This window comes from Otolemur garnettii, unplaced genomic scaffold, assembly GCF_000181295.1.
Source record: "Otolemur garnettii isolate 467f Iridium unplaced genomic scaffold, OtoGar3 scaffold00116, whole genome shotgun sequence".
NCBI lineage: Eukaryota > Metazoa > Chordata > Mammalia > Primates > Galagidae > Otolemur > Otolemur garnettii.
Window position 1 is genome coordinate 6,787,274 of NW_003852511.1, and position 27,248 is coordinate 6,814,521.

The following is a 27,248-nucleotide window of genomic DNA, read 5'->3' on the forward strand; positions in this document are numbered from 1 at the left end:
CATCCCCCACTTCCCTGTCTATCCCCATCCCCCACTTTCCTGTCTATCCCTATCTCCCACTTCCACTTCCCTATCTATCCCCATCCCTACACAGACAATGTCCCCACATTTTATTGTGCTCTTTCACTCTGACAACCATAAGCAGTGTCTGAAATGGGCACGGTAGGAGATTCTGGGTATCTTTGACAACAATTTTGACCCCATTTTGGAAAAAAAGAATAAATCATTATTCAAAGTCATTTTCCATAGAGATGAAAATCTAAGTGTGAGATCATCAGGGTTCCTTCTTTTCTTGGGTTGTGACACTAGATGAAAGTACCATGTAAAAAGAACAATATCCTACTTACAGCTGTGAATGGAGGAGATGGGCCCTGTGGCCAGCCGGGGATGCTGTGTGATGTGCTGAGAAGGAGGGTGCTGTGCAGACAGCTGGTAAACCACTCAGCTGGCTCGAGGCAAGTTGACCACCGTGTCCTCACTGATGTGTGACTTTCCTCCACCTGTGAGTCCCTGCCCACTACCCCTTCTGCTCCTGAGTCTTACTCCCATTCCATTGCTTCAAAATTGAGACATTGCCTCTTTGTCTTCTTTATTTTTTTGAAAGATTTTTCTTAAGCTTATTTATTTGCTTTTATTTTTAAATGTGAAATTTATTTTTTATAATTTTATATTTTTTATGAAATCATAAGTGTGTACATTGATGCATTTATGGGTTTCAGTGTATTGATTTGATATACAATGCGAAATGCTTACATTGAACTAAGTAACACATCCATAGCAATTATACTCTTTTCTTAATAGTTTTGAAATGTACCATTGCATCAAGCACATTAGGTGAGGTTCCCCCAAATACCCTCTCTCCTCCCATCACCCCCCTCTATCTTACCCACTCTTTCCTCTTCCCTTCTACTTTCTGGACTATAGTTATGTTTTACCATTCATATGAATGTGTAGGTGATTATATATTGATTTCATAGTAGTATTGAGTACATTGGACACTTTCTTTTCCATTCTTGACATACCTTACTAAGAAGAATATACTCCAGCTCCATCCAGGTAAACATAAAAGATGTGAAGTCTTCATCTTTAATGGCTGCATAGTATTCCGTGGTGTACATATACCACAATTCATTAATCCATTCATGGGTAGGTGGGCACTTGGGCTGTTTCCATGTCTCAGCTATTATGAATTGGGCTGCAATAAACATTCTGGTGCAAATGTCTTTGTTGTAAAATGATTTTTGATCATCTGGGTATATACCTAATAGAGGAATTGTAGGATCAAATGGTAGGTCTACTTTTAGTTCCTTGAGTATTCTCCAAACTTCTTTCCAAAAGGGTCATACTAGCTTGCATTCCCATCAGCAGTGTAGAAGTGTTTCCTTCCTCCACATCCATGCCAACATCTGTAGTTTTGGGATTTTGTGGTGTGAACTAATCTTAACTGGAGTTAGATGATATCTCAAAGTGGTTTTGATTTGCATTTCTCTGATGATTAAGGAAGATGAGCATTTTTTCTTGTGTTTGTAGGCCATTAGCTTGTCTTCATCAGAGAAGTTTCTGTTTAAGTCTCTTGCCCACATGGAAATGGGGTTATTTGTTCTTTTTTTTATTGATTCGTTTGAGTTCTCTGTGGATTCTAATTATCAGACCTTTGTCAGAAGCATAACCTGCAAAAATCTTCTCCCATTCTGAAGGTTGTTTGTTTGCTTTACTTATTGTGCTCTTGGCTGTGCAAAGCTTTTTAGTTTGATCAAATCTCAGTATTTTTGGTGTTGCTTCAATTGCCCAGGGGTCCTCCTCATAAAATATTCTCCCAGGCCAATTTCTTCTTAAGCTTATTTAATGGAATAAATTTTAGTTTTACAACAGATCTTCACAATTTAATAGAAATAAACTGCATTATAACTTGCTATCATGTTGTGGTGTTTTTTTCTTAATTTCAATTTAATGTGAGAGCATAAACAATTAGGTCACAATGTTTGTGTTTGTTAGGGATAGTCTATGTTGTAGTGTATTTATGTCCTGCATTCAGAAGTTGTGTCATATACCCTTACATTGTGCCCAATAAGTGAGAACATATCAATCTCTCTCCCTCCTCTTTCTCCTTCCTCCCTCATTTCCCCTCCCCCCAATTTGAATTTGGTGGGTGTGTCTCTTATGTGTGTATTTTTTCACCTACTGCAGCGGTTCTCAACCTGTGGGTCATGACACACAGGAACTGTATTAAAGGGCCATGGCATTAGGACGTTTGAGAACCACTGGTCTGCTGACTTCATATTAGTATTGAGTACCTTGGATACTTACTTTTCCACTCTAGTGATGCTTTACTAAGAATAATGTGTTTCAATTCCATCCAAGTTAATACAAAAGATATAAAGTCTCCATATTTTTATGGATGAATAGCATTCCATGGTGTGCATATACCACAGTTTATTAATCCATTCCTTGGTTGATAGGCATTTAGGTTGTTTCTACATCTTGGTAATTGTAAATTGTGCTACAATAAACAATCTAGTGCAAATGGATATGGAGAGAAGTGAACACTTCTACACTGTTGGTGGGACTGCAAACTAATACAGCTTCTTTGAAAAGAAGTACAGAGATTCCTCAAAGAACTCAAAATAGACCATTCATTTGATCCCACAAGCCCCTTACCAAGCACCTACCCAGAAGAAAAAAAATCATTTTATCATAAGGACATTTGCACTAGATTGTTTATCACAACTATTTATCGTCTTTAATGGTTTTGCCCAAATCTGGTCCAAGAAGGGCTTATAGATGGTTATGTGAGATAATTTCCACATTACTTGCACTCTTTTGAAAAACTAGGAATATAAGTAATAACAACAGTTTGTAAGTATTGAGATCTTGTCTGAAGCCTTGAGCCTTAGAAAACAGGCAGGCCAGAGCCTACAGAAGAGGATTAACAACCTTCTGTATTGAACACTGACTGCACTGCTGTTTGCCCAAGCAGATAAGGGTTGATAGCCGTCTGTGCAGGGGAATAAGTCTAAGGTGATGTATGTATAAAACTAAGTCCTCCAGCGGGTGGCTTCCAAGCTCCTTGAAAACAAAGCTGTAAAACTTAATTCTTAGAGCTAAACTGAGTGCTTGTAAAATAGATTACCCCCTTGCTCCATCTGTTGATTTTTTACCCTATATAAATAAAGTTTAGAATGCGTGGTTGCTTAAGAAATAATATGGTTGTTTTTAAGTCAGTTTTCTGGATTCAGTGTTTCCTTTTAAGGTTAGGATAGAATAGGGAATGTTAATTATAGATCATTGATTGATGTGGTGTATGTGACTTACTGACCATAAAAGACCCTTTGAAATAAAGATGATTGCTACTTGCCATCCCATGAGAAGTAGTCTGTTTCTTGCATCCATACAAGTTTAGGCACAGACTTAACACCTGAGGTAAAGCTCTTTCTGTTTCCTTACAGAAACTTCAACCAACATGGTTAAGGCCCAGCATATGTGTGGATGGAATCATTCTGTTCCTATTATAGCCTGGCCAGGAGATGAGGCACAGCTGTGATCACAATCCCCACAGTGGAAATTCTGGAGACAAATCTCTGAGGAGTCTCACCATGCCCTAGAGCCTTTCTCCCTCAGTCATCTATAAAAGGGAAATTTGCCAGAGATTTTGGGGAAGGGGCCCCTGAGGTCACACAGGACCTACATTCTTACTCTGGCTCCACAAGGCACATGCGTGTTGTGTCCTCAGACTCACAGTCCTCCATCTCAGGGTATTGGTAACTTGCTCACAGCCTTCTATAAGGGAAGCTTCGGGAATGTGGTAACTTTCATGCAGTCTGGAGCCACCAGCTTCCATCATGAAGTTGTATAAAGGTGAGGAGTGCTGTGCCCTGTGCTGCACCCTGATCAGGAGGCCCATTGTAGGCCAGGATGACAGCCTCAGAGGTAATTCTTTGCTCTGAGCCCCAGGAAAAGCCCTAAGACATGTCCTCTGTTGTCTTTGCCCAGTGTTTTGCTCCACTCTCACTGTATTTCACCAGTTCTAGCTCATTGGAGATATAGCTATAATTTCTGAAAGAAAACTCTAAATATCTAAGGTCATAAATGCACTCGGGTCCAGAGTTCCCATTCAGAAGTGTCCAACATGTGGCCCCAGCACACCATGCAGAATATTTTAGACCTTTTTTGCTTCTCTGCGGTATTGAATATTGCAAAAGTTAAGCACAGACCTTTATTCTTTTTTCTTCTCATCAGCTTTCATTTGTGTTTTTATATTTTAGTGTGGCCCCAAACAGCTCTTCTTCTTCCAATGTACATCAGAAAAAAAGAAAAAGATTGGACACTCCTGGTTGTAAAACCATTGATTTACCTTGTTTAATTTTATCATCTAATAGTTGCATATCATTGTTGAGTAATGAGGGAGCTAAGGGGCTGGAGATACCTTTGCATTTTCCTGATCTACGTGGAAATGTCTCCTCTGAAGTAAGAAGCTGTGTGTTACCATATTATAAACATATTTCTTTTTTCTGTTTCTGTACCATTAACTACTTTTGTTATTAGGAATAGTTGTTAAAATTGGCCAGATTCTTGCAAAATCCATTCATACAATGGTATTTTTTGTGATGCAATAATATGGTGTATTATATTAAAGACTTTATTATTATCAAAACCAACCTACATTTCAGGAGTAAATTTCACCTGACAGTGATGTGTCAGATTTTAAGTCTGGATTTGAATTCAGGTAACCCTACTCACATATCACCCCTGAGAGACTGCAGTCTGGAGAGTGGCAGCAGGAGGCACTGTGGGACTTGCCAGCATCTGTGGGTAGGGAGCATCCCCAGCTGCCCAATTCCCAAAACTCCCCAGAGCTGGGGCAGTGGAGCCTGCACTCACTGAGACAGACTCAGCAGCTGCGTCCTCCCTGGGCTGGGCAGAGTCTCCTGCTCACAGGCCTGTGGAAGGTCACAGAAGCTGCTTCCTTCCTTATGACTACCATGGGGCAAACTGTGAATTTCACTCTCCAGACCCTCCGTCCAAAAGACCAAGCTCAAATGTCAAATGGTCCTTAAGATGAGGCAGAGACCTCCAGTAGGCAAAACAAATTTGTGTGTACAGCCTCTCCTCTTTCTGGACAGTGGAGAAGATAAAAGACACCTGGGGCTTTCAGCCCTGCTCTAGGACCCCAGGAGTCTGTGTCCACCATGGCCTGGACTCCTCTCCTCCTCATACTCCTGTCCCATAGCACAGGTGAGGACAGGCTGCAGGTGCCTGGGCTGGTACCAGCACCTCTGGTTTAGATCACCAAGACTCTTAAACTTGGTCTGTGCCCCATCACCATGGGTGTCTGTGCTTGCAGGTTCCCTCACCCAGTCTTTGCTGACTCAGCCGCCCTCCCTCTCTGTAGCCCCGGGAGTATCAGCCAGACTCACTTGCACCCTGAGAAGTGACCTTAGTCTTGGATCTTATGCAATACACTGGTCCCAGCAGAAACCAGGGAGCCCTTCCTGGTACCTCCTGTACTACACCTCAAACTTGAATAAGTACCAGGGCTCCCGGGTCCCCAGCCACTTCTCTGGATCCAAATATGCCCGGCCCATGCAGGGATCCTGCATGTCTCTGAGCTGCAGGCTGAGGATGAGGCTGACTATTACTGTCAGATAAGGCATGACAACTCTAGGTGTTTCTGCAGTGCTTGTGGACAAGAGGGTCTGTTCAGTTAGCAGAGGGCTTAGGATTCTCTTTTCTTTTTATTTTATTGTTGGGGATTCATTGAGGGTGCAAAGAACCAGGTTACATTGATTGCATTATTAGGTAAAGTCCCTCTTATAATTGTGTCCCTCTCCCACCCTCCCCTTCCCCCACCTCCCAACTGTGTACTAAGTCATTATTGTCCTCATATCAGAATTAAGTACATAGGATTCTTGCTTCTCCATTCTTATGATGCTTTACTAAGAAAAATGTGTTCCACATCCATTCAGGTTAATACAAAAGATGTAAAGTCTCCATCTTTTTTTAATGGCTGAATAGTATTTCATGGTGTACCACAGCTTGTTAATCCATTCCTGGGTTGGTGGGCATGTAGGCTGTTTCTACATTTTCTCAATTGTAAATTGAACTGTGATAAATGGTCTAGTGCAAGTGTCCTTATGGTATAAGGATTTTTTTCCTTCTGGGTATATACCCAGTGATGGGATTTCCAGATCAAATGGGAGGTCTAGCTTGAGTTGTTTGAGGATTCTCCATACTTCCTTCCAAAAAGATTGTATTATTTTGCAGTCCCACCAGCAGGGTAAAAGTGTTCCCTTCTCTCCACATCCATGCCAGCATCTGCAGTTTTCAGATTTTGTGATGTGGGCCATTCTCACTGGAGTTAGATGATGTCTCAGGGTGGTTTTGATTTGCATTTTTCTAATAATTAGGGACAATAAGGATTTTTTCATATATTTTTTAGCCATTTGTCTTCTTTAGAGAAGTTTCTATTTATCTCTCTTGCCCAGTGATTTAAGGGATTGTTGGCTCCTTTTATGTTTATTAATTTGAGTTCTCTGTAGATCCTAGTTATCAAGCTTTTGTTTGATTTATAATGTGCAAATATCCTTTCCCATCATGTAGGTTGTCTATTTGCTTTGGTTATAGTTGCCTTAGCTGTACAGAAGCTATTCAGTTTCATTAAGTCCCATTTCTTTATTTTTGTTGTTGTTGCATTTGCCAAAGAAGTCTTCTTCATGAAGTCTTTCCCTAGGCTGGTATCTTCCAGCATTTTCCTCTTGCTTTCTTTGAGGATTTTTATCATTTCATGCCTTAAATTTAGGTCTATTATCCATCTTGAATCAATTTTAGTGAATGGACAAAGGTATGGGTCATGTTTCAGTCTTTTACATGTGGTTATCCAGTTCCCCCAGCACCATTTATGGAATAGAGATTTCCCCCACTGTATGCTCTTATTTGGTTTATCAAAGATTAGGTGGTGTAAGATGTTACTTCCATCTCCTAGTTTTCTATTCGGTTCCAGATTTTCAGTTCACAGTCTTCCATTTTGGCCAAAGTGTACCAGAGGCAGCAGTGATGACTGAACTGTGTTTTCTCCCCTCATTGACAGGGTGGACTGGGGATTTACCCTAAGGCCTTCTAGGCCCTCACTGGGACCCCCATGGCCAAGGAGAGCTTTATAGCCATAAAGTCTTACAGTCAATTAAACATTTTGAGTCAAACAGGATTAGAGTTACATAAGAACTCCTTATTCCCTTGAAAAACTTTTAAACAATGCAATTCAAAACCAAAAGCCAAAAACAGGTTTATAAATTAAGTTTATAAACTTATCAGTATGTGTCAAGACACTGTAGTATTGCTTGTAGTCACAGACGTGTAGCAATTTTTGTGAATATTCACAAAAAAAAATGGCTAAGACCATTCTATCTCTTAAACTGGCCCTTACAATTTCCCACAATTCTCCCTTCTATGACGTTTCTTAGGTCTAGAGGTTGGACCGTCCGTCTGTAGAGTAACAGAAATAGAAATATAAATAGAATAGAGATAGAAAACAGCAATAGAAATCAAATCAGGCCCTGTGAGATTTCAGATGAGGAAGCTGTGCAAGCTTTGTTAAGTCATCTCCAATCTTCAGGATATAACACTTTTTTTCCTTTTTTTACAGAAGTAAAATGAGAGATTAATGGCATTAATTGACAATTGAAGAAGAATTTGGATATCAGAATGGAAAAAGCATTGTATTTCATTTGGAGTCACATAAGAACACTATGAAGAAAATTCTGATCTTTTCTTATGTTTTCTTCTTTTATAGACAAGAACTAACTAGAATTAGTTAGTCCAAACTTTGGATAATTTTTTTTTAACTCTATAAACAGAAGGACAAGACTGGGATTTGATAATGGATTTTTGATAATTTTTTTTTCTCCTCAGGTTTCCATTTTTACCAAAGACAAATCATATCAGAGCCAACTTACTTGCAGAATAAGTTTCAGCCTCATTATACCTGGCTTCAGTATATGCACAAAGTGCAGTGAAGACAAACGTTGACCATGTAGAGGTTTGTTTGAAATACTGGCTTTGCTAGAACCATCCCTCCTTTTTGAAAAGAATTTCAAGTTACTTGGCCCAGGTACAGTGGCTCATGCTTCTAACTCTAGCACTCTGAGAGGCTGAAGTGGGTAGATTGCTTAGCCCAGGAGTTTGAGATGAGTCTGGGTGAGAGGGAGACCTCATCTCTCCTAAAAATAAATTATTGGATTATTGATTTGTTGAAATGTTTGCCTCAGTCCTCATTTTAGGGTGTCGGCCCTCACAATGTGTCGGTTATCAGTGTTGACAGCTTCAGGCATTATGCCCCATTGTGAGACTCTGCAGCCCTCCCCTGCAAGTATCAACATCTGCAACTTCATATAGGAAGCAATTCCTCACTCAGGACATAGAATGTCCCCAACAGACAAAAAGTATGTTGACATAGTTTTAATTTTTGTATAATACATGGGTCACTATGAAAGTTTTGAGACAGACAGACTGTGTTATGGTCCATTATTTCACTTCCAAGAAACATGGTTGACAGTGTCCTTTCTGATTCACCCATGCAAATTTCAACTTGCTTTGCTTATCAGTGTCACCGGGAGAGCTCCATTTGTTTCCATCTGCAGAGATTTCGTGTTTCATAATTTTGGGTATCTCAAAACTTTTCATAATGACCCACATATAGGAGATTTATTTATGAAAATGAGTTTTTTGTTATCCAAATATGATTAGAGGTTGACAACCCAAATAGGTTACTGAGGCAATGATTTCTATCAAAGGAGGTTTATTGAGCTGAAATATGAGGATGTATCCAGGAGAAGCAGGAACCACAAAACACACAAACAAACAAAAATAATGTGACTACTTCTCTAAAGGGGAATTTGGGAGCTATAATTTTTAAGTAGAATAGGGTATACAAAATAAACAAAAGAAGCAGAAGGGCACAGTGAGGCAAAATTGTTGTTTTCTTGTGAGTCCTAGGAAATCTATCTTTGACATAAGATAAAGATATTGTTAGATGAGGGGAAAAAAGGGAGTAAAAATATCAATTGTGTAGGTGTCCCTGGGTAGGTGGAATGATGTTGAATCTTGCCTTAGTCCTGTTCTACACCTGGAGAGATAAACTTGTAATTCTTTATTAGTGTAGACAGGGAGGGGACCCAGGCTTCCTTGTCCTATGTGAGAGACATTTCAGCCTGGGTGAGTCCCTCCTTATTCAAGAGGGGGGGAAGGGAAACAAAGTCTGCTGTGAAATGTATAAACCACAATAGAGGAAGCAAGGGCCACAAAACATGAAATGCAAGCACAGCTGTAATAGTTTTTCTACTTAACAAAAAATCAAATATAAAATTTCCTGTTGTCAGCTTGGAGCCTACAGCTCAGTGGCTAGGGCATCAGCCACATACACCAGAGCTGGCGCGTTCACACCAAGCCTGGGCCCACCAAACAACAATGACAACTCAACCAAAAAATAGCCAGGCATTGTGGTGGGCGCCTGTAGTCTCAGCTACTTGGTAGGCTGAGGCAAGAGAATTGCTTAGGCCTAAGAGCTTCAGGTTGCTGTGAGCTGTGATGTCACAGCACTCTACCCAAGGCGACATAGTGAGACTCTGTCTCAAAAAAAAAATTTTTTTTTCCTGTTGTCTGTAAACACAACTTTTTAAGTTGCATATAAAAGCATGGTTAAAAAACAAAACAAAACACAGTTTACAATGAAAAAGAGCCTTTCAAATAATAACAGACATGAATTGCAAACCTAAAATGTGGCATATGTTTATATTCAGTTATCTATATAGGTGGATTTTATTTACATAACTGTAGTAATTATTCCTTCATTATTCCTTTTTGTAAGCATTGCCACTGCTTAGTGATAAATTCTCCAATATAAATATTAACAAATCAACTCATATACCTAAAGCCCCCCATTATAATGCCAGAACTCTTGCATTCATATATGAGTATATTTTTGTTTTGATCAATAAAATCTTTTGTTTTATTTGTTTTTCGAATATATTATATGTTAGATATCTTTACAATTTACAGATCAATAATTTCTCTCGGTTTTATAATGTTCCTGACAGCACTCATTTCTGAATATCGGCCATTTATTTTTATTCTCTAAACTTCCTATTTGGAGAGGATGATCTTAGAGCTATCAGGAGCCAGGCTCACCTGGAATCAGACATTGGTAGAAGCAATTTAAATTCCTAACTCTTCCCATCTTTACATACTGAATGTGCCTGTCATTTTTGCTCTTAAGAAAAATATTGTGCAGGCAGCTGCCATGGGTCCCACAGACTGGCCTTAGGGTCTTGGAAGCTCCGTTCCTAGGAGAGGAGCACAGGTCATAGTACATGCATAGCTATTATTTTTTATTTTTTTTGAGACAGAGCCTCAAGCTATCCCCCTAGGTATAGTGCCATGGCATCACAGCTCACAGCAACCTCCAACTCCTGGGCTCAAGCGAGTCTCCTGCCTCAGCCTCCCAAGTAGCTGGGACTACAGGCACCCGCTACAATGCCCGGCCATTTTTTTTTTTTTTTTTTGGTTGCAGCCATCACTGTTGTTTGGGGGGCCCGGGGTGGGGATTCGAACCCGCCACCTTAGGTGTATGTGGCTGGCGCCTTAGCCGCTTGAGCCACAGGCGCCGAGCCCCGCATAGTTATTACTTCAAGTCTGTGGAAATGAGAACAGTAACAAAGAATTCCTAGAATAACCCTCTGGGAATGTTCCTGATGGCTTCTCCTGTCACCCCTCTGTCGTTGGAGAGAAGAGCTCCTTTTCTCACCAGCACTCTGGGAGGAAAGCTCTGGCCACGAGGCAGGGATCATATGTGAGGAAAGACCTGGTCACCCCCAGTATAGGGAAGTGAGTCCATTTGGGCTGGCTGCTCTGGACTTGATCCTGACCCACAAAGTCTGTGTCTACAGGACCCCACCTAGGAATAGCCCAGGGATCCAGGAACAAATTCACCCAAGGAGCCCAGTAGAGCATGAAGATTTCCCTGAGCTAATGGGGAGGTGACAGTAGCAGCCACCTGACCCAGCCTGAGTCAGGGGGCAGAAGACAGAGAAGTGGGGAGGCAGAGTTGGTTCTGGGACACTCCGATCACCATGTCACATGATGCTGTGTCCAGGTTTGGCCACCAGGGGTAACTTGTGGCTCATTCCTTCGTGGTCTCAGGGTAATCAGAGATAGAACCAGCCACCTGTTCAGTCTCAACTATGACTTCCACATGCCCTGGGACCACACAGCCCTGTTCCTGCCTGCCCCTGACACCCTGAGGCTGAGGGGTCTGAGCAGGGCCCAAGGTGGGATCAGAAGGCTGAGGGTTCATGTGCATGGAGAGGGCCTCCCCTATCAGGGTAGGAAGAGGGAAGACAGACCTGGGGGAGCTCGGCCTCAGCTGTGGGCACAGAAGGCAGGACTCAGGACAGTCCCCACCATGGCCTGGTCCCCTCTCCTTCTCACTCTCCTGACTCACTGTACAGGTGACCAGACTTGGACCAGACTGAGGAGACCCTGGAGTCCTGCTCTCTCCTATTCTCTCCAGACCCAGAATCACCATGTCTGTGTCTCTCCCTTCCAAAGTCCTGGGCCCAGTCTATGCTGACTCAGCTGCCCTTGGTGTCTGGAGCCCTGGAACAGAGAGTCACCTACTCCTGTACAGGAAGCAGCAGCAACATAGGGGTGGGTATTATGTGCATTGGTAAGCAGCTCCCAAGAATGTCCACTAAACCCATCATCTATGATAACAGCAAAAGACCCTCAGGGGTTCCTGACAGATCCTCTGGCTCCAAGTCCAGCATCTCAGCCTCCCTGACCATTACAGGGCTCCAGAGTTATGACAAGGCTCATTATCACTGTCAGTCCTATGACAGCAACCTGAGCACTCCCACCGTGCTCCAGGGCCAGGAGGAAGTGAGACAAGAACCACTTTCTTACCCACAAAGAGTGTGAACACCTGGCAGCTGCTGCTCAGGCCTGACCTCTGGCTTCTGCTGCTGCTGCCACTGCTCCTGACAACCTGGGTCCGGGTACATCCATGGGCACCACAGATTGGAGCTTCCTCCCCTTCTGTCCTCAGAGTCACTCACAGCAGCCAGGAAAAGGGCCTCCAAGGAAACAGCATGCCCTGCTCCCCTGCATCTGGGGACATGGGGTCTCTTTGCACTGAATCCAGCTGTGTTAACTCAGAACCCTCCTCTGAAGGGGGACCCCTAAGTCTCCATCCTCCCAGCCATGTCCAGGACTTCCCAGAGATGTCTTTTTCTCATTGGTCCTGAGGGTGGATCCAGGTTCTTTTCATTTTTCTTTCTCCGCCTATACTTTTTAATAAACCTCTTGTCATGAAGACATACAATAGAATGCCCATATTAATCGTAAAAAAATAGGTACATTTTAACATTTTTGTGCGTCCTTGAAAACCTCAGCACCGTGGAGAGATCAGTGTGGGCACCAATCCCCCAGCCTCCTCCTGACCCTTTGTAATCCCCTCCCCCCGACTCCTTCCTAGGCAGCACTGGTTCACCTCCTGTCAGTGCTGTTTGGTGTCTTTTCTCTGGAATTATAAATTTCCCATGCCATTTGCATCAGGCTTCTTTCACTCTGATCACTTATGTGGAGGTTCTCTGAGTTGTTATTGAACTGAATTTCATCCCATAGAGAGTTCATTTTACCCTGAGGGCCCCTAGGCCCAATGCCTTTCATGGTTGTTCCTCCCTAAAAACAATAATAACAACAACAAAACATTTATTTATGTGTATTTTTTATCATAAAAAGTACTTTTTCCCCCTTTGCAATCCCCCACCTAGAGATGTGGCATCCTCTAGACCCTGGGTCTTGGGTCTGGAGGGATGCTCAGCCCTGCTGGTCCCTTGTGCTATTATTTACTCACCTCTAACCAGTCAGTAGTGAAATTGTGTTATATTCTTCTGATTTTTAATCAGAACAAACTCACAACTTAAACTTTGTAAAAGCGCCCCCCTCTCCTGGATGCTCTGTCCCGGCCCTCTGGATTCTCTCAGCAACAGTGACCAAGAAGCTGATTTTTATGTCCCTCCCAGTGGGGAACTCTTGTTATGGCATGAGCAATTGACCACCAGACAGATAAAAGTCAAATGCCAATCAGGAGTCTTTATTGAACGGCCAGCCAGCTGTCTCTCTAAGTCCTGAGAGCAGCCCTGACCAGTAGGGGAGTCTGAGTTTTTATAAGGTAGGGGAGGGGCTGCTTAAGCTGATGGAAACAAGCTGCTGGATTTTACAACCAGCCTTCACGGAAGCAGACCTTGCAGGTGCAGTAGCAGAAGAGCAAACAATTTTCAAAAGACAAATTCAGTAAACTCTTATCCTGTTTCTTCATTCCTCCCTCCTCCCCCCACCCTAGGTCTAAGGAAGTGTTTTCACCATTTCAGGGTCATGGTGGCCTCAGGGAATTCTTATCCTAGTCCACCATCCCTCCCCTGTTCCTTGTTGGGGGGGTTAGGAGGTTGTCAGTGACGGAGGGGGTACCTGTTTCACTCTGTGTGTATAGATGTCAGTTCATATGTGCACCTAAATCACTGCTTTTCTTTGATACAATTGCGACTTCATTGTTGACTGAAGATTGTTAAAATAGCTTGTCTTGTGTATATTGAAGCTATGCTATGTCAAATTACAGCATACATACACATAGATAGTAAAAAATACTGGTACTGGCTTGGCGCCTATGGCTCAAGTGGCTAAGGCGCCAGCCACATACACCTAAGGTGGGGGGTTCGAATCCACCCTGGGCCCACCAAAACAATGATGGCTGCAACCAAAAAATAGCCAGGCATTGTGGTGGGGGGCCTGTAGTCTCAGCTACTTGGGAGGCTGAGGCAGGAGACTCTCTTGAGCCTAGGAGTTGGAGGTTGCTGTGAGCTGTGATGCCATAGCACTCTACCCAGGGAGACAGCTTGAGGCTCTGTCTCAAAAAAAAAAAAAATACTAATACTAACCAATATGTCCTTCATCTCATATAGTTATCTGCTTGCATGTGTGTGTGTGTGTGTGTGTGTGTGTGTGTGTGTTGAGGCAAGGCGGAGCCTCCTCACTTTTGGGAACTTGACAGAGTGAAGACCTGAAGAAAGATCCTGGGGGGCCAGGCACTGTCAAAGTGGAGCCCTGTGACTCCATTTTCCAATGGGTACTTATTGAGATTCAAACAAAGAAGTGTAAGGGAAAACGTTACAATAAATGTCACACTGCGTAGCAGGAGGGCAAGACATGCAGAAAGGGCAGATGTGACTCTTCCTGTGTGGATATGTCTAGCATGAGACACACAAGCTTTGACATTGACTCCGTTTTGGTCTGACAGGTGTCTGCCTTAGCTATTTCTGCCTAGTCAAGTGATTAATTAGTTGTGGATATGGTTGCAACTGCTGCTGCTGACACACTTGCCCTATTCTGCTATGCATGTGACTACAGCTTTGTTGCAGTTCACATGCCCTACTCTGTCTGACCTGGACATCCTGTTCCTCTGCACATCCTGAGGTGTCTTCCTTACACGTTTCCACGCCTATAGTTGACGGCTCATGACACTTTACTTTATCTCTGTCACAGTCATAAGTACAAGGTTAAGCGTAATGAGAATAGCAGTAATTAAAGATTTCTCCACAATCATTGATTAACATAAAAAGAAACAGCAAATAATCATTTCATTAAGGGATTCATTCATTCAAGGAACAAATGAATTTTGTTCTCCTGCAGAGTGTGTGGCAGGGAGGCAAGAACAGCTAAAATCTGCTCCTTTATCCCAAATTCCAGGAGCACACAGTTTTATCATCTGTGGTTCCCACAGTGAGCATTAGGAGCCCCAGTCTACCATGTGTTCTTTGTATATTCTGACCTCTCCTGGGATCCAAATGCAGTTTTATCTCAGTCTGTTCATTGGACCTCCAGCTTTTTAGGTCATTCAGTGTGTGATCTCGTGAAATCCTACCAACAGCTTTATTATTACCTCCCAGGCAGTGGCCTCCAAAAAAAGAAGGATGCATGTGGCCTGAGGGAAGGGTTCCACTATTTTAATACTGAAGGTCACTTGCATGTGAATTTATATGAACAACATTTTAAAATAATTGGTATAAATGTGTCCCAAATAATGTTGCTATGTCCAGGGTACTTTTGAGGACTCAGAAAGGAAGGCTTATAAAACAAATCCTTATGCTATGCCCTAAGGTTTGCTCTTGATTCAGTACAAATATTCACACCTTAAAAATTCACACCTAGAAAACAATTGGCAGAGCTCTTTTGTGGTAACTGTTTTCTCTATTTTACATGACTAGACATTGAAGCTCAGGGAGATGAGGACACTCACTTAGGAGGTCCTGCAAGTCAAAGTCCCAAATCATTCCTGGACTCAACTGCATCTGAGGCCAGAGAGAAGCTTCTCAGCCACAGAGTGGGCTGTACCACCCTCCACCTCATCCTAGAAATACCTCAAGACAGGTTTTGGGAACAGTGTCTTGGCGAAGAGCCTGACTCACCCGGATCCTGTCCTGAGCACACTCGTGGGGCAGAAGGGAGTAAAGACACCTGTCTTTAAAATTCTCACTGTCCCTCCAGACACACTTCAGTCCAAAGTCCATCTCCGAGGACAGACAGGGGCCCACACAGGTGCTCTCTCTCCTTTGCCATCCACCCTGCTGCCCTTCCAAGAGCCCAAACTCATAATGAACTCCTATCTTCACCATGGAAGGGCAACTTTAGGTTTCCTAAAACACAGCCCAGAGCCTACAGGAGAAACACCTGCTCTGGGAAATGATGACATCCTCCCCTCTGCAGTCGCCTGGGTCATGCTGTGATGGAGCCTCCCCATCATGGGAGAGGATGGAGCTCAGTCAGACAGAGCAGTGGGGAGAAGAGAGTCAGGGAGAGGGCATCACATTCTCAGGTCTCCCACACTCGGAAGTCTTAGGGGGTGTGGTCAGCAGGTTCCTTTGCATTTTTGCTCCCCTGTATTGTAGACAGATTCTCAGTCTCCTACAACCACCTCACAAATAATGAAGCAAACACAGTCACTCCGAGGGTGGTTCCAACTGGAAAGGACAAGGGATTTAGTCTAAGCTGAGCTGGGCAGGAGGTTGCAGCCTTAGGAGGCTTCCAGGTGTAGAGACCCAGAGATTCCCAGGTGAGCATGGAGGCAGAGAAGTTAGGCAGCTGAAAGGCAAGGGATCCCAAAGATTCCCAGCAAGCCATTAGTAGCTAGGGAGACACAAGGCAGGGGCCCCTCCAGTTTTCAGAAGGAACTTCTTCCTACACTGTGGATTCTGGCCAGCTTGCCTCTGAAACTTTGAAGCAATTTATTTTGCCTTAAGCCATCCAGATGGTGGCACATTGTTATGACAGCCATAGGAAGTTATTACAACAAACAATCAATATAAGTATGTTTTGAATTTGCACACTCTTCTCATGTAGATTTTTAATTTTTCCACAATTATGATCATTTTCTATTCATCTTTCTGTGTTTACACACCAACATTTTCAGTTAAGTTTAGTATAAATAATTCAATCTATGTTATGACTGCTTCATGTTTTCATTTTTGGTACAGATACAAAATTATAGCTTTCAGCTAATTCTAATTGCTTATTGGTATCAATTGAGCTCAAGAGAAGGTTCCTGCCATGTTCAGTGAGAGGCCCTGAGTACACTGTGCCTGGAACATCCTGCACAGAGTGGGGCACAGGAGGTCAGTTTGCGGGGCTCACTGGCAGGAGGCAGAATAGACTGAGGCCTGAGGAACAGTCCTTTACCAAGCCCACCAGCGCCTTCCTGCCTGTGTCAGATCAGAGACTCTCTGGCGTCCCTGTGCACAGGAGTCACCTGGGATCCTGTCACACGTGGACTCAGTCTCAGGGGATCTGGGGGGGAGCCTTAGAGACTGTGTTTCTAATAAGTATCTTCCCCACAAAATCCACATCACTAAATCTAAATCATAAGAATGATTGAAAATAATGGGAAAGGCATTATCAGAGAGAAATTTAAAAAATTGACAGAGAGAACTGAAAGGTTTTGATTAGGAATTCCCCTAGTCTCCCCCACACAATGACCAGTGACCACAAAGGAGAGCTGAGGTGCTGGGAGAGGCTTTATATTCTTCAGAAATGAAACAGAAATGAAAGCAAACATATCCCAAACCTTCTGTACACCTGCCTGGTGTCCCCCTGGCTCCTCCAGTCTTCCTACCAGCTTCTCCGTTCTTTTCTAGCCTGGCACAGTGCCCTGTGCAGGAACCTTTGTATGGTCCCAGCAGGTGCTTCCCCCAGGGCTCCCCCAAGGGACAAAGCAAACCTCCCCCTCCTCAGTCTGTAGGGAGAGCTGAACCCCAGCCCAGGGTCAGGGAGGGGCTGGGCAGTCCTGGATGGAAACACATTTGCATGAGCAGCCCCTCCTGTGCAGAGGGTGGGGAGAAAAGGGGTCCTGGGGCAGCCCAGCCCTACTGTGGGGACCAGGGCTGTGTCCACCATGGCCTGGGCTCCTGTCCTTCTCATGATCCTATCTGAGTACTCAGGTTGGGACAGGCCTCAGAGGCCAGGAACAACCCCTACCATGATTATGGATCTTCTGGCAAAGATTCCTGAGAAACTTTACCCTAGACTCTGCCCCAGTCAGAGCTTGTGTTTGTTTTTGCAGGTTCCTCTCCCAGCCTGTGCTGACTCAGCCGCCCTCCCTCTCTGCGTCCCCAGGAGCATCAGCCAGACTTACCTGCACCCTGAGCAGTGGTTATCAGTGTTGGTAGCTATTCAATATCCTGGTACCAGCAGAAGCCAGAATGTACTTCCCACCATCTCCTGAGATACTACTCAGACTCAGATAAGAGCCAGGGCTCTAGGATCCTCAGCTGCTTCTCTGGATCCAAAAATGCCTTGGCCAATGCAGGGACCCTGCACATCTTTAGGCTACAGGCTGAGGACTGAGGACAAGGCTGACTATTTCTGTGCCATATGGTACAGGAGTGCTTCTAACAGTGACACACACAATTAGGGAAGTGGGACAAAAATTGTTAGGGTTATTTTCTTTATGTTAAATGTATCCACACTACTATCATTTAAACATATCAGATTATTTTCAGATTATTTTGGTTACTTACCAAATAATTATGAGATCTAACAACAAACAAATGCAAATCCAATTACTCAGCCAACAAAATTAGACATAATTGAGGAGAAATTTATTCTGCTGAATTGTACCTGTACCCAAAATTCTTTAAAGAAGGATAGAGACTTTACCTCCTTCATGTTTACATGGATGGAGCTGGAAAATATTCTTCTTAGCAAAGTATCTAAAAAATGGAAGAAAAAGTATCCCATGTAATCAGCCCTACTATGAAACTAATTTATAGCTTTCATAGGAAAGCTATAACCCAATTATAGCCCAAGAATATGGGAGAAGGGGAGAGGGAAGGGAAGGGAGGGGGGAGGATGGGTGGAGGGAGGGTGATTGGTGGGATCGCGCCCATGGTTCATCTTTTAAGGGTACATGTGAATCTTTCTAAATGAAGAATATAAATGTCTTAACACAATAACTAGGAAAATAACATGAAGGCTGTGTTGACCAGTTTGATGAAAACATTTCAAATTGTATATAAAAATAGCACACTGTACCCCATGACAGTATCAATGTACACAGCTATGATCTAATAAAAAAAAAAATTTCTTTTCCGTTTGACCAGCCTGGTTGTCCTCCTCCCAGGTCCCCTTCCCAGCTCTGAGAATCCGCTTTGGCCCCAGTAAGATCCCCTCCTGTCCTTCCAGCACCCACAGCAGTGCAGTACCAGGGCTGGCCTTGCCCAGTACACTCTGGGAAATGTGAGACAAAGGACAAGACTTCAGTTATATGGAGATGGAGGACAAAAAGAAACTATAACTGTGAGGCATTAAAAAAAAATTGTCATCCATAAGCTGAAAAAGTCAAATAGAGGCAATATTACATTGTTCCTTTGTGCTGACACCCAGTCCAAGTTGAAGTTTTACACATCTACAAAGCTTACGTAGCACAGAAATTTGTACCCCTCTTCATCCCAAATTACACACTCTCACCTGTTGTCAAAAGCTGAAGTATATACATATTAAAACTTTAGATTAAAATATATCATGCAATAGAGTAAAATACAGTTCATTTACATAGTAACATAAATTATGCATAAAATTAATCACTGTGAAAATATTCTGTACACACTATAACCTTGCTTCTAATTAACACAATAACTAAGAAAATGACATGAAGGTTATGTTAATCAGTTTGATGAAAATATTTCAAGTTGTATATGAAAACACCATACTGTACTCCATGATTGCATTAATGTACACAGCTATGATTTAATAAAAAAAAAAGATGAATTACCTTGAAATCGTAAGTTGCTGTTCACATCCAATCCATTCTTCACTTTGTTACTGAACATGTCAAAGGCATGATGATCCTTTTGCATGCAAATTATGGTTTTATAAAATATATGTTAGTATTTATCACTTGCTCAATCAGTGGTAGATACTACATATGACTGCATTTGTATTCTAAGATGTTATTTCAGTTTAAAACCTTGGATTAAATGAAAGTCTTATGCTTGCATTTTATTTTATTTATTTTATTTTATTTTTCAATCAGATGGGCATGGGTTTTGGCATCTGCTGAACAAGACATGTTTCCAGTATCCACTCAAGCATCTGCAGAGTGGATGCTCATGTGACATGATTGTCACTCCTTGAAGCTACCAGTTCTTCGGCAAGGAAATTTGGTGAGTTGTCTTTTCTTGAGATGCTTTTGATAAACTCATTACAGTCTTGTTAAATTAAGCACCATATTCATCTTCAGGCTGGAAGGATTATCTCGTCTCCCTAACACTCACTCTTTATAACATACCTTATCCGCTTTTATGATATGTCCATTTCTTGAATCATAGAAATTGTTAAGCCTCAGAGTTGGCTTTAATTCTCTCTTTGAATCATATGGCAAACAGAGCCGACCACCAGAGCTGGAGATAGGAATCCTCCAGGGCTCACCGAGCTGCCGTCTTGCTCTGCACAGCTGTCCTGTTCATCAGACCTGCACTGTTCCTCCTCATGTGACATCTGACCTAAGCCCTGTCTCTGCTCTGAGAAAGCTGCATGGAACCAACCCTGGAATTTCTACCCCTTTCTCTCTCTTTCTTTTTTCTTGTTTATCATATATGTGGCTCCCTATCTAGATAGATCAGAATACATAAACCCCCACAACTGTAGAGCACAAAGTGCGTGGCCCTCAGGTGGTACCCAAACCCTATCCTCAGTTCTGAACCATCCAGCCCTCAGTGCTGCCCTCGGCTGCCCACACTTCCTCCTCCCCTTATCCTTAAACATCCTTGTATGTTTAAGGCCACTTGGTTTACTGCAATTTGTCATATTGGCAACAACAATAACAACAACAAAAAAGGGAAAATGAGGGCCAGGCACAGTGGCTCATGCCTGTGATCCTAGCACTCTGGGAGGCCAGGGTGGGTAGACTGCTTGAGCTCAAGAGTTTGAGACCAGCCTGAGAAAGAGTGAGACCCCTGCTCTAAAAATAATTTCCAGGTGTTGTGGTGGGCACCTGTAATTCCAGATAGTAAGCTGAGGAAAGAGGATCACTTGAGCCCAAGAGTTTGAGTTTGCTTTGAGCTATGACACAACAGCACTCTGCTGAGGGTGACAAAATGGACTATCTCGAAAAAAAAAAAGAATGAAAATGAATGCAAGTGAAAGGAAGAGGGGTGCTTCTCTAAAATAATATATAAAAATGTGGGTATAGTTTTGAAATTGGAAAGGAAGTAGAGATTGGGAGAACTCTGAGAAAGCGGGTAGAAAAGCCTAGATCAGTGGTTCTTAACCTGTGGGTCACGACCCCTTTGTAACATTACGATTCATAACAGCAGCAAAATTACAGTTATGAAGTAGCAGTGAAAATAACTTTATAATTGAGGGTCACCACAACATGAGGAACTGTATTAAAGGGTCCTTGCGGTAGGAGGCATTAGGAAGCTTGAGAACCACTGGCCTAGATGGATTGAACATGGTGTCACAAGAAATGTGGATGCTGAAGGCTCTGCTGTGGTCAGTAGGAAGCGAGGGGTGTGGCAGGGGACAGCTGCATTGTCACAGGCAGCACCCAGCACTGCACAGACAGACTGATGGTGGAAATATGGCTGCTAAAGGTATTCCTGGTCTACTGGGGAAAGCTCATGAGGAATTAAGGGACACATTTTGGGGAGCTGGCAGAGAGGGTGTCATTCTGGAAGGAAGCCAAGCTTTGTTGTGTGGTGCTGTCGTGTGGAATGGGGAACTGGTAAGCCATGAACCTGGATAAGTAATATATTGCTAATATTTCCAATCAAAGTACCGAAGGTGCAACCTGGTTTATTCCACTACATATAGCAAAATTTTATGAAGACAGATACAAATTGAGGAAGAAAGTCTTAAACAGAATGAAATGAAGGCATAATAGTTTGGAAATTAAAGGCATACATATTCTTCTAATTACTTGCTTGTAGCCTCTTTCCAAGGACACCCAAGTGTAACCATCACCTACTGCCTTTCATTCATCCCCGCCCTTTTCCAGAGAGTGGTTCAGGCCTCTCACAGGAGGGGTGGTCATGTCAGCAGTTCCTATCCTTTGTAGGTATCCAGGTGTCCATTCCTCGCTCTGGTGTCTCCAGATGGAAACTGGTGATCCTTGCTTGCCTGAATCATTCACAGGAGTGGGGATGAATCTAATACTCCTTAGCCTTGTGATTTTACCTGAGACCTCTGAGAGCCTCATTTCATAGCAATTTCTGCAAAGATTACAGGTGATTATAGGGTCCTCCCCACTGGTGATGAAGTTCAAATGATGCATCTTTGCAAAGAGCTGTAAGGTTCATGGTGCTCACTAAGGGTTGATTCTCAAAGCTAAATCACTGTGCTACCTGTGCCCAGGAGTTCCACAAAGACCACACTGCCAAACAAGCCAAATTCACAGCAGAGTCCTTTTATTGAAGGGCCAGCTGGCAACTGCCTCAGTGTCCCAACATAGGGTTTCTGAGAGCAGCCCAGAGTGCTTAAAGGGTCAGATTTTTAAGGCTTGGTCTGTATCCTGGTTGGCATGCAGGCTGTGCAGGTGGATTTGGGTAGTTTAGCAAATAAGCATTGTACAGAAGCAGAATTTTGTGGTTAGCCATATGTCATACATCTTTGTTTTAATATTTTCCTCTATACATCTTAGTTATAGTATTTTTTTCTCATACATCTTAGTCTCAGTATTTTCTGCACCTGGTATTGTTTAAAAGTCAATCAGGGAATAGTTGTTACCTCCTGGTCTGTTTCCCAGGGAGTTAGCCAAGCAAGAAACTTGGAGTGAACTAGAAGCAAAAAATAAATTGGTACTTTCTCATTTATCTTGTGAGTGAACTAGACTTATTTCATTTCATTTGAAAGCTTGAAGTCCAGAAAATTTGCTAGGAGTTAACTGGTATTTTTCTATTATAGCCTAGGCCTCACGCCGTTCTATCTTAGCCTAGGCCCACTAGGCCTATCACTACTGTGGCCGTCACTCTAGCCTCTCCTGTGCTTTTCAATAGAGCATCACTTTTGCACCATTCTCTTAGCCATGGTGGGGTCCAGGAAGCAGTAGGGTAAGTCTCCACCACCTGGATCCTCTTTTGTTATGGTCTGTGGGTCACCCATGTAGGTGTTTCTGCTGCCTCCTGTCTGGCTGTCCTTCCAAACCCCTCACTGCTTGTCCACTAAACTTCATTTGTCATAGGAGGCAGCTATCAGCACAATACACATTGCAAGAGTGTCAGGGGTAGTCCATTTGGTAAAAATACTCTAGAGACACCCCTCCTTTACCCTGAGAGCATGATGCTTTTGCCCTCAACTCAGATGTGAACTTTTATGTGCACTGCATTTTGAAAACCTGGGAATGATGATAATAAAAGGAAGAAATGGAGAATTGGACATGCCAGCTGTGAAGGGTCCTGAAGCTTCTGCCGATCAGACAACTGCAGTGTGGGAGACAGGTGGGATTTCTAATGCTATGGGCTTTGCTTATTTCTGTGTCAACATCAGGCCTCTGAAAGCTAAGGTTTCTGTTTTCTGAAAATTTACTGTGAGTGGCAGCTGCCCCTCAAGATGTTCTTAATGATCTCTGACCCCTGGTACTTGTGCCCTTGTATGTACTGAGTAGGGACCACTTGTGTAATTAGCAGGAAATTGAGGACATTACAGAGTTTGATTTCTCCTGTGAGGCTGTAATAGTCTGCACCTTGCATCTGCTCTCTCCAGTCACCTAATCTTGGGAAATCCAGTTGCCCTGTCATAGGGACACTCAAGTAGCCTCAGGCAGAGGCTCATGTTTTTAGAAACTAAGGTCTCCTGACACCTGTCTCATGACCCAGTGCATGTGAAGTTGATTCTTCAGTCTCCTTATGTCTATAGCCACCACTGAAATTCTACTGTCACCTCATGAGGAAATCTGATCCAGAGCCACCCTGCTAAGCTGATTCCAAATTCCTAACACATGGAAACTGCAGGCTCACACCTGTTTGCAGTTTTAAGGTGCTACATTTTGGAAAATTAGACGGGAAGTAACAGACACACCCAGAGAGGGGAGAGGCAACGTGTGAAGGGGAGAGAGGCTTGTATTTTATTGTCTGTCTTTAGTGAAATGTGATGGGACCATGATGAATGCTAGCCCACTTATGATTCCAGTGGCCTGTGTACTGCACCAGCCCTTTCCGTTTTTTTTTTTTTTTTGAGACAGTCTCAAGTTGTCAGCCTCAGTAGAGTGCTATGACATCACAGCTCACAGCAACCTCAAACTCTTGGGCTTAAGTGATTCTCTTGCCTCAGCCTCCCAAGTAGCTGAGATTATATGCACTCACCACAATGCCCAGCTATTTTTTGGTTATAGTTGTCATTGTTGTTGGGCAGGCCCAGGCTGGATTCAAATCCACCAGCTCTGGTGTATGTGGCTGGCACCCTAGCCAGTAATCTACAGGCACTGAGCCAGCCCTTTCTCTTTTAATCTATGACTCAGCGTTGACATCCTGCAAGTAATTCTGCACATTTATTAAGTTTTGTCAAGGTTCCCTGGGTAATCATTTGAATATCAATTAATCAAAGTTTGATATGGGTCATGTCTTCCAAATCCTGACTTTTTTGAACTGAATTCATCAAATTCAAGGTCCTGATCTTCCTGTTGTCTTTGTCCTTCACCTGCCAGAGTCTGTCCAGGGCAGAAGCACACAAGCTGTCACTCCCCTGTTCCTATCTAAGCACTAAGGGGGCACCTGTGTGCACTGCCAACCCTTCAAACAGGGAAGCAGGTGATGTAACAAGAGGGGCAGCCACTGGAAAAGAGGTGAATAAAAAGATAGCAGGTCCAAATTCTGTACAGCTGATGACTGAAGAGAGCTTTCCAACCACAGTTTAGAAGAAATATGCATCTATTTTTTCACCTCAGAAGGCAAGTTTGATTTAGAACATAACAATAAAACACAAATATAGTCTAGTACGGGGATGAGGGAAGGAAGGAGGGGGAAGACGGAGGGGGAGGACAATTGGCAGAAGAAGGGAGGACATATGGTGGGATCTCACCTAATGCGTGCATTGCAAGCGTGTATAGCACACCCCCTGGGTGAAGGGCTCTTTTACAACTGGAACTTTGCTGTGGAAGTGAGAACAATGTAATCTAAAGTTTGTACCCTCATATTAATTTAAAATAAAAAATAAATAAAAATTTAGAATGTTAAAAAAAAAAAAAAAGACTGTCCAAATGTGGAGTTGAATCGTTACTGTGGAACTGCTAGGTGTCTGGTCTCAGGCAAATTATTCCATTTTTCTGTGTCACCATTTCCTCATCTATTAAATACATTTAATATGTTAAAAAAAAAAAAAAGACTGTCCAAATGAGGCGGAAAAGGAGGCATTTTCACACTCCTCAGTGAATATGGCATCAGAAACTCACAAAGCTGGGGCGGAAAAGAGAGAGGAAGGATGAGAGAGCCCAGGCTGTTAGCAAGTCCCACCCCAAAGACAATACAAGTACCCATGTAGCTGTCCAGGGAATGAAGGGAAACCAATGAAGTTAAATTTGCATCCTTGGTGACAAAACTATTGTCACTACTGAGGCATCCCCACTTGTTCCTCCATCCCCACCCATTTTTCTCTTCCCCTGATTTGCCCACAGTAGCCTTCCATGACCTCCCCCTTCCCATCTCCATGGCTTGAACCTTGCTGCCTTGTATGAATAATTTTATAAATATTTTTTAATGGATAGTGACATTTTTGCGAAGTACCATGAGAGGAGATATTACACATATTTCAGGGCCCTGGGCCCCAGCTGTAATGACTCACTGGGACACAGTGCTATGGTGGCAAGGGCAAGGTCAGCTGCACCAGGGGAGGCAACACAACATAAACATAAACACTCACAGTGCCTTCTTGCTACAGAATCACCAAGAAGTGGCAGACCCATGGAAGTGAGAAATCCGGCCGTTCCCAGCACCCCACACCATGTGCAGTCTGAACACTTAGGCAAGCTACTCCCTTATCTAGAAGGGGCAGTCATCTAATAATAGTGTTTTCCACGTTGGTTCCTCAGCAGGAGCCCACTCTCCGCTCAGACCCAGGGCACAGTTGCCTCCTTCCCTAGTCCCTGGGGAAGGGGCTGCTCAGGGCTTTGCTCCCAGGTGCCTCTGCATTGCCCGGTCACTGTAACTTTCATAATATTTCCCTTTTTTTTTTTTTTTTTTTTTTTTGCAGTTTTTTTGGCCAGGGCTTGGTTTGAACCTGCAACCTCCGGCATACGGGGCTGGCACCCTACTCCTTTGAGCCACGGGCACCGCCCCTCATCATATCTCCCACATGGCCTCTCCTAGTGATTCAGACTCCTCGCTGTAAAGGCTGATTATGACTATCAGTTACTCAGGACATAGCAGGGTTGTGACCCTGGACTCTGTGGACTGACAATGACCAGGCTCTCAGGAGAGTCTACTCACGTGACTCCTACTGAAAGACTGCAGTCTGTGCAGTGAGCAGCAGGGGGCGCTGTGGTTCTTCCCAGGGTCTGCACAGGGGACGCCCACAGCTGCCAGCTCCCCAAACTGCCTAGGGCTAGGGCCATGGAGGCTGGCACAGACCCTGCAGCTGTGTCCTCTCAGTGTGATTTCCCAGCACCTGCCTCCTCCCAGGTCCTGCCTGACAGACTACCCCCCTCCACCAGCCCCCAGGTCCTCAACAAATGCATGCTGCTGGGAGGAGCAGGCAGTGGGCAGGACACATTTGCATCCATAACCCCTCCCCTGTGATCCGGTGGGGGGATAAGAGAGGCCTGGGATCCCACTTCTGCTCTGGAACTCGGGGGAACCGCGTACATCATGGCCTGGGCCCCTCTCCTCCTGCTTCTGCTCTGCTACTTCTCAGGTAGGGATGGGCCTCCACGTCCTGGAGTGGTCCCCTGTAGTCAGTCCCCTCTGGCTCATGTCTCTACACAGCTCCATTTTTGCCCCTGGTTTCTCAACCATGAACATCTGTGTTTGCAGGTTCCCTCTCCCAGCCTGTGCTGACTCAGCCGCCCTCCCTCTCTGCCTCTCCTGGAGCATCAGCCAGAATCACCTGCACCCTGAGCAGTGGCTTTGTTGTTAGCGGCTATCACATGTCCTGGTACCAGCAGAGGCCAGGGAGTCCTCCCCGGTATCTCCTGAGATTCAAGTCTGACTCAGATAAGCACCAGGGCTCCGGGGTCCCCAGCCGCTTCTCTGGATCCAAAGATGCCTCAGCCAATGCAGGGATCCTGCACATCTCTGGGCTGCAGGCTGAGGACGAGGCTGACTATTACTGTGGTACATTACATACCAACAGTGGCAAGTACACAGTGCTCCAGACCTAGGGGGAAGTGACAGGAAAACCTCCCCTGGTATCAGACACAGCTGCCCTGCCTCGGGCCAAATTAAACTAAGGATTGAGGTCTGTTATTACTTTTCTCACCAGCGCTCAATTTTTCCAGGAATTAGGAATGTGGAAACGTAGGGGGTTTGTTCGTGTTGTATTTAGTTACAATGTAAAGTTCTGTGTTGTAGGTAAATTTGTCAAAGTTTATGTGGGCACTAAGATGAACACTAAGAGTAGCACTATCGTGGATTGCTACTCAAACAGTAGAATGTAAAGATAAATAGCTAGTAAATGTAAAATGATCCATTGGAAATGCTTGATTCCTGGGGGAGTGGAGAGTA

At 43.7% G+C, this 27,248-nt stretch overlaps 1 gene segment (V, D, J or C); it reads left to right on the top strand.

Annotated features, from left to right (window-relative positions):
• Positions 1-26,380: 26,380 nt before the first annotated feature.
• LOC100947495 lies at positions 26,381-26,905 on the top strand. The segment is given in 2 exon segments: positions 26,381-26,439; positions 26,559-26,905. Coding segments are annotated over 2 exon segments (393 nt in total).
• Positions 26,906-27,248: the final 343 nt, after the last annotated feature.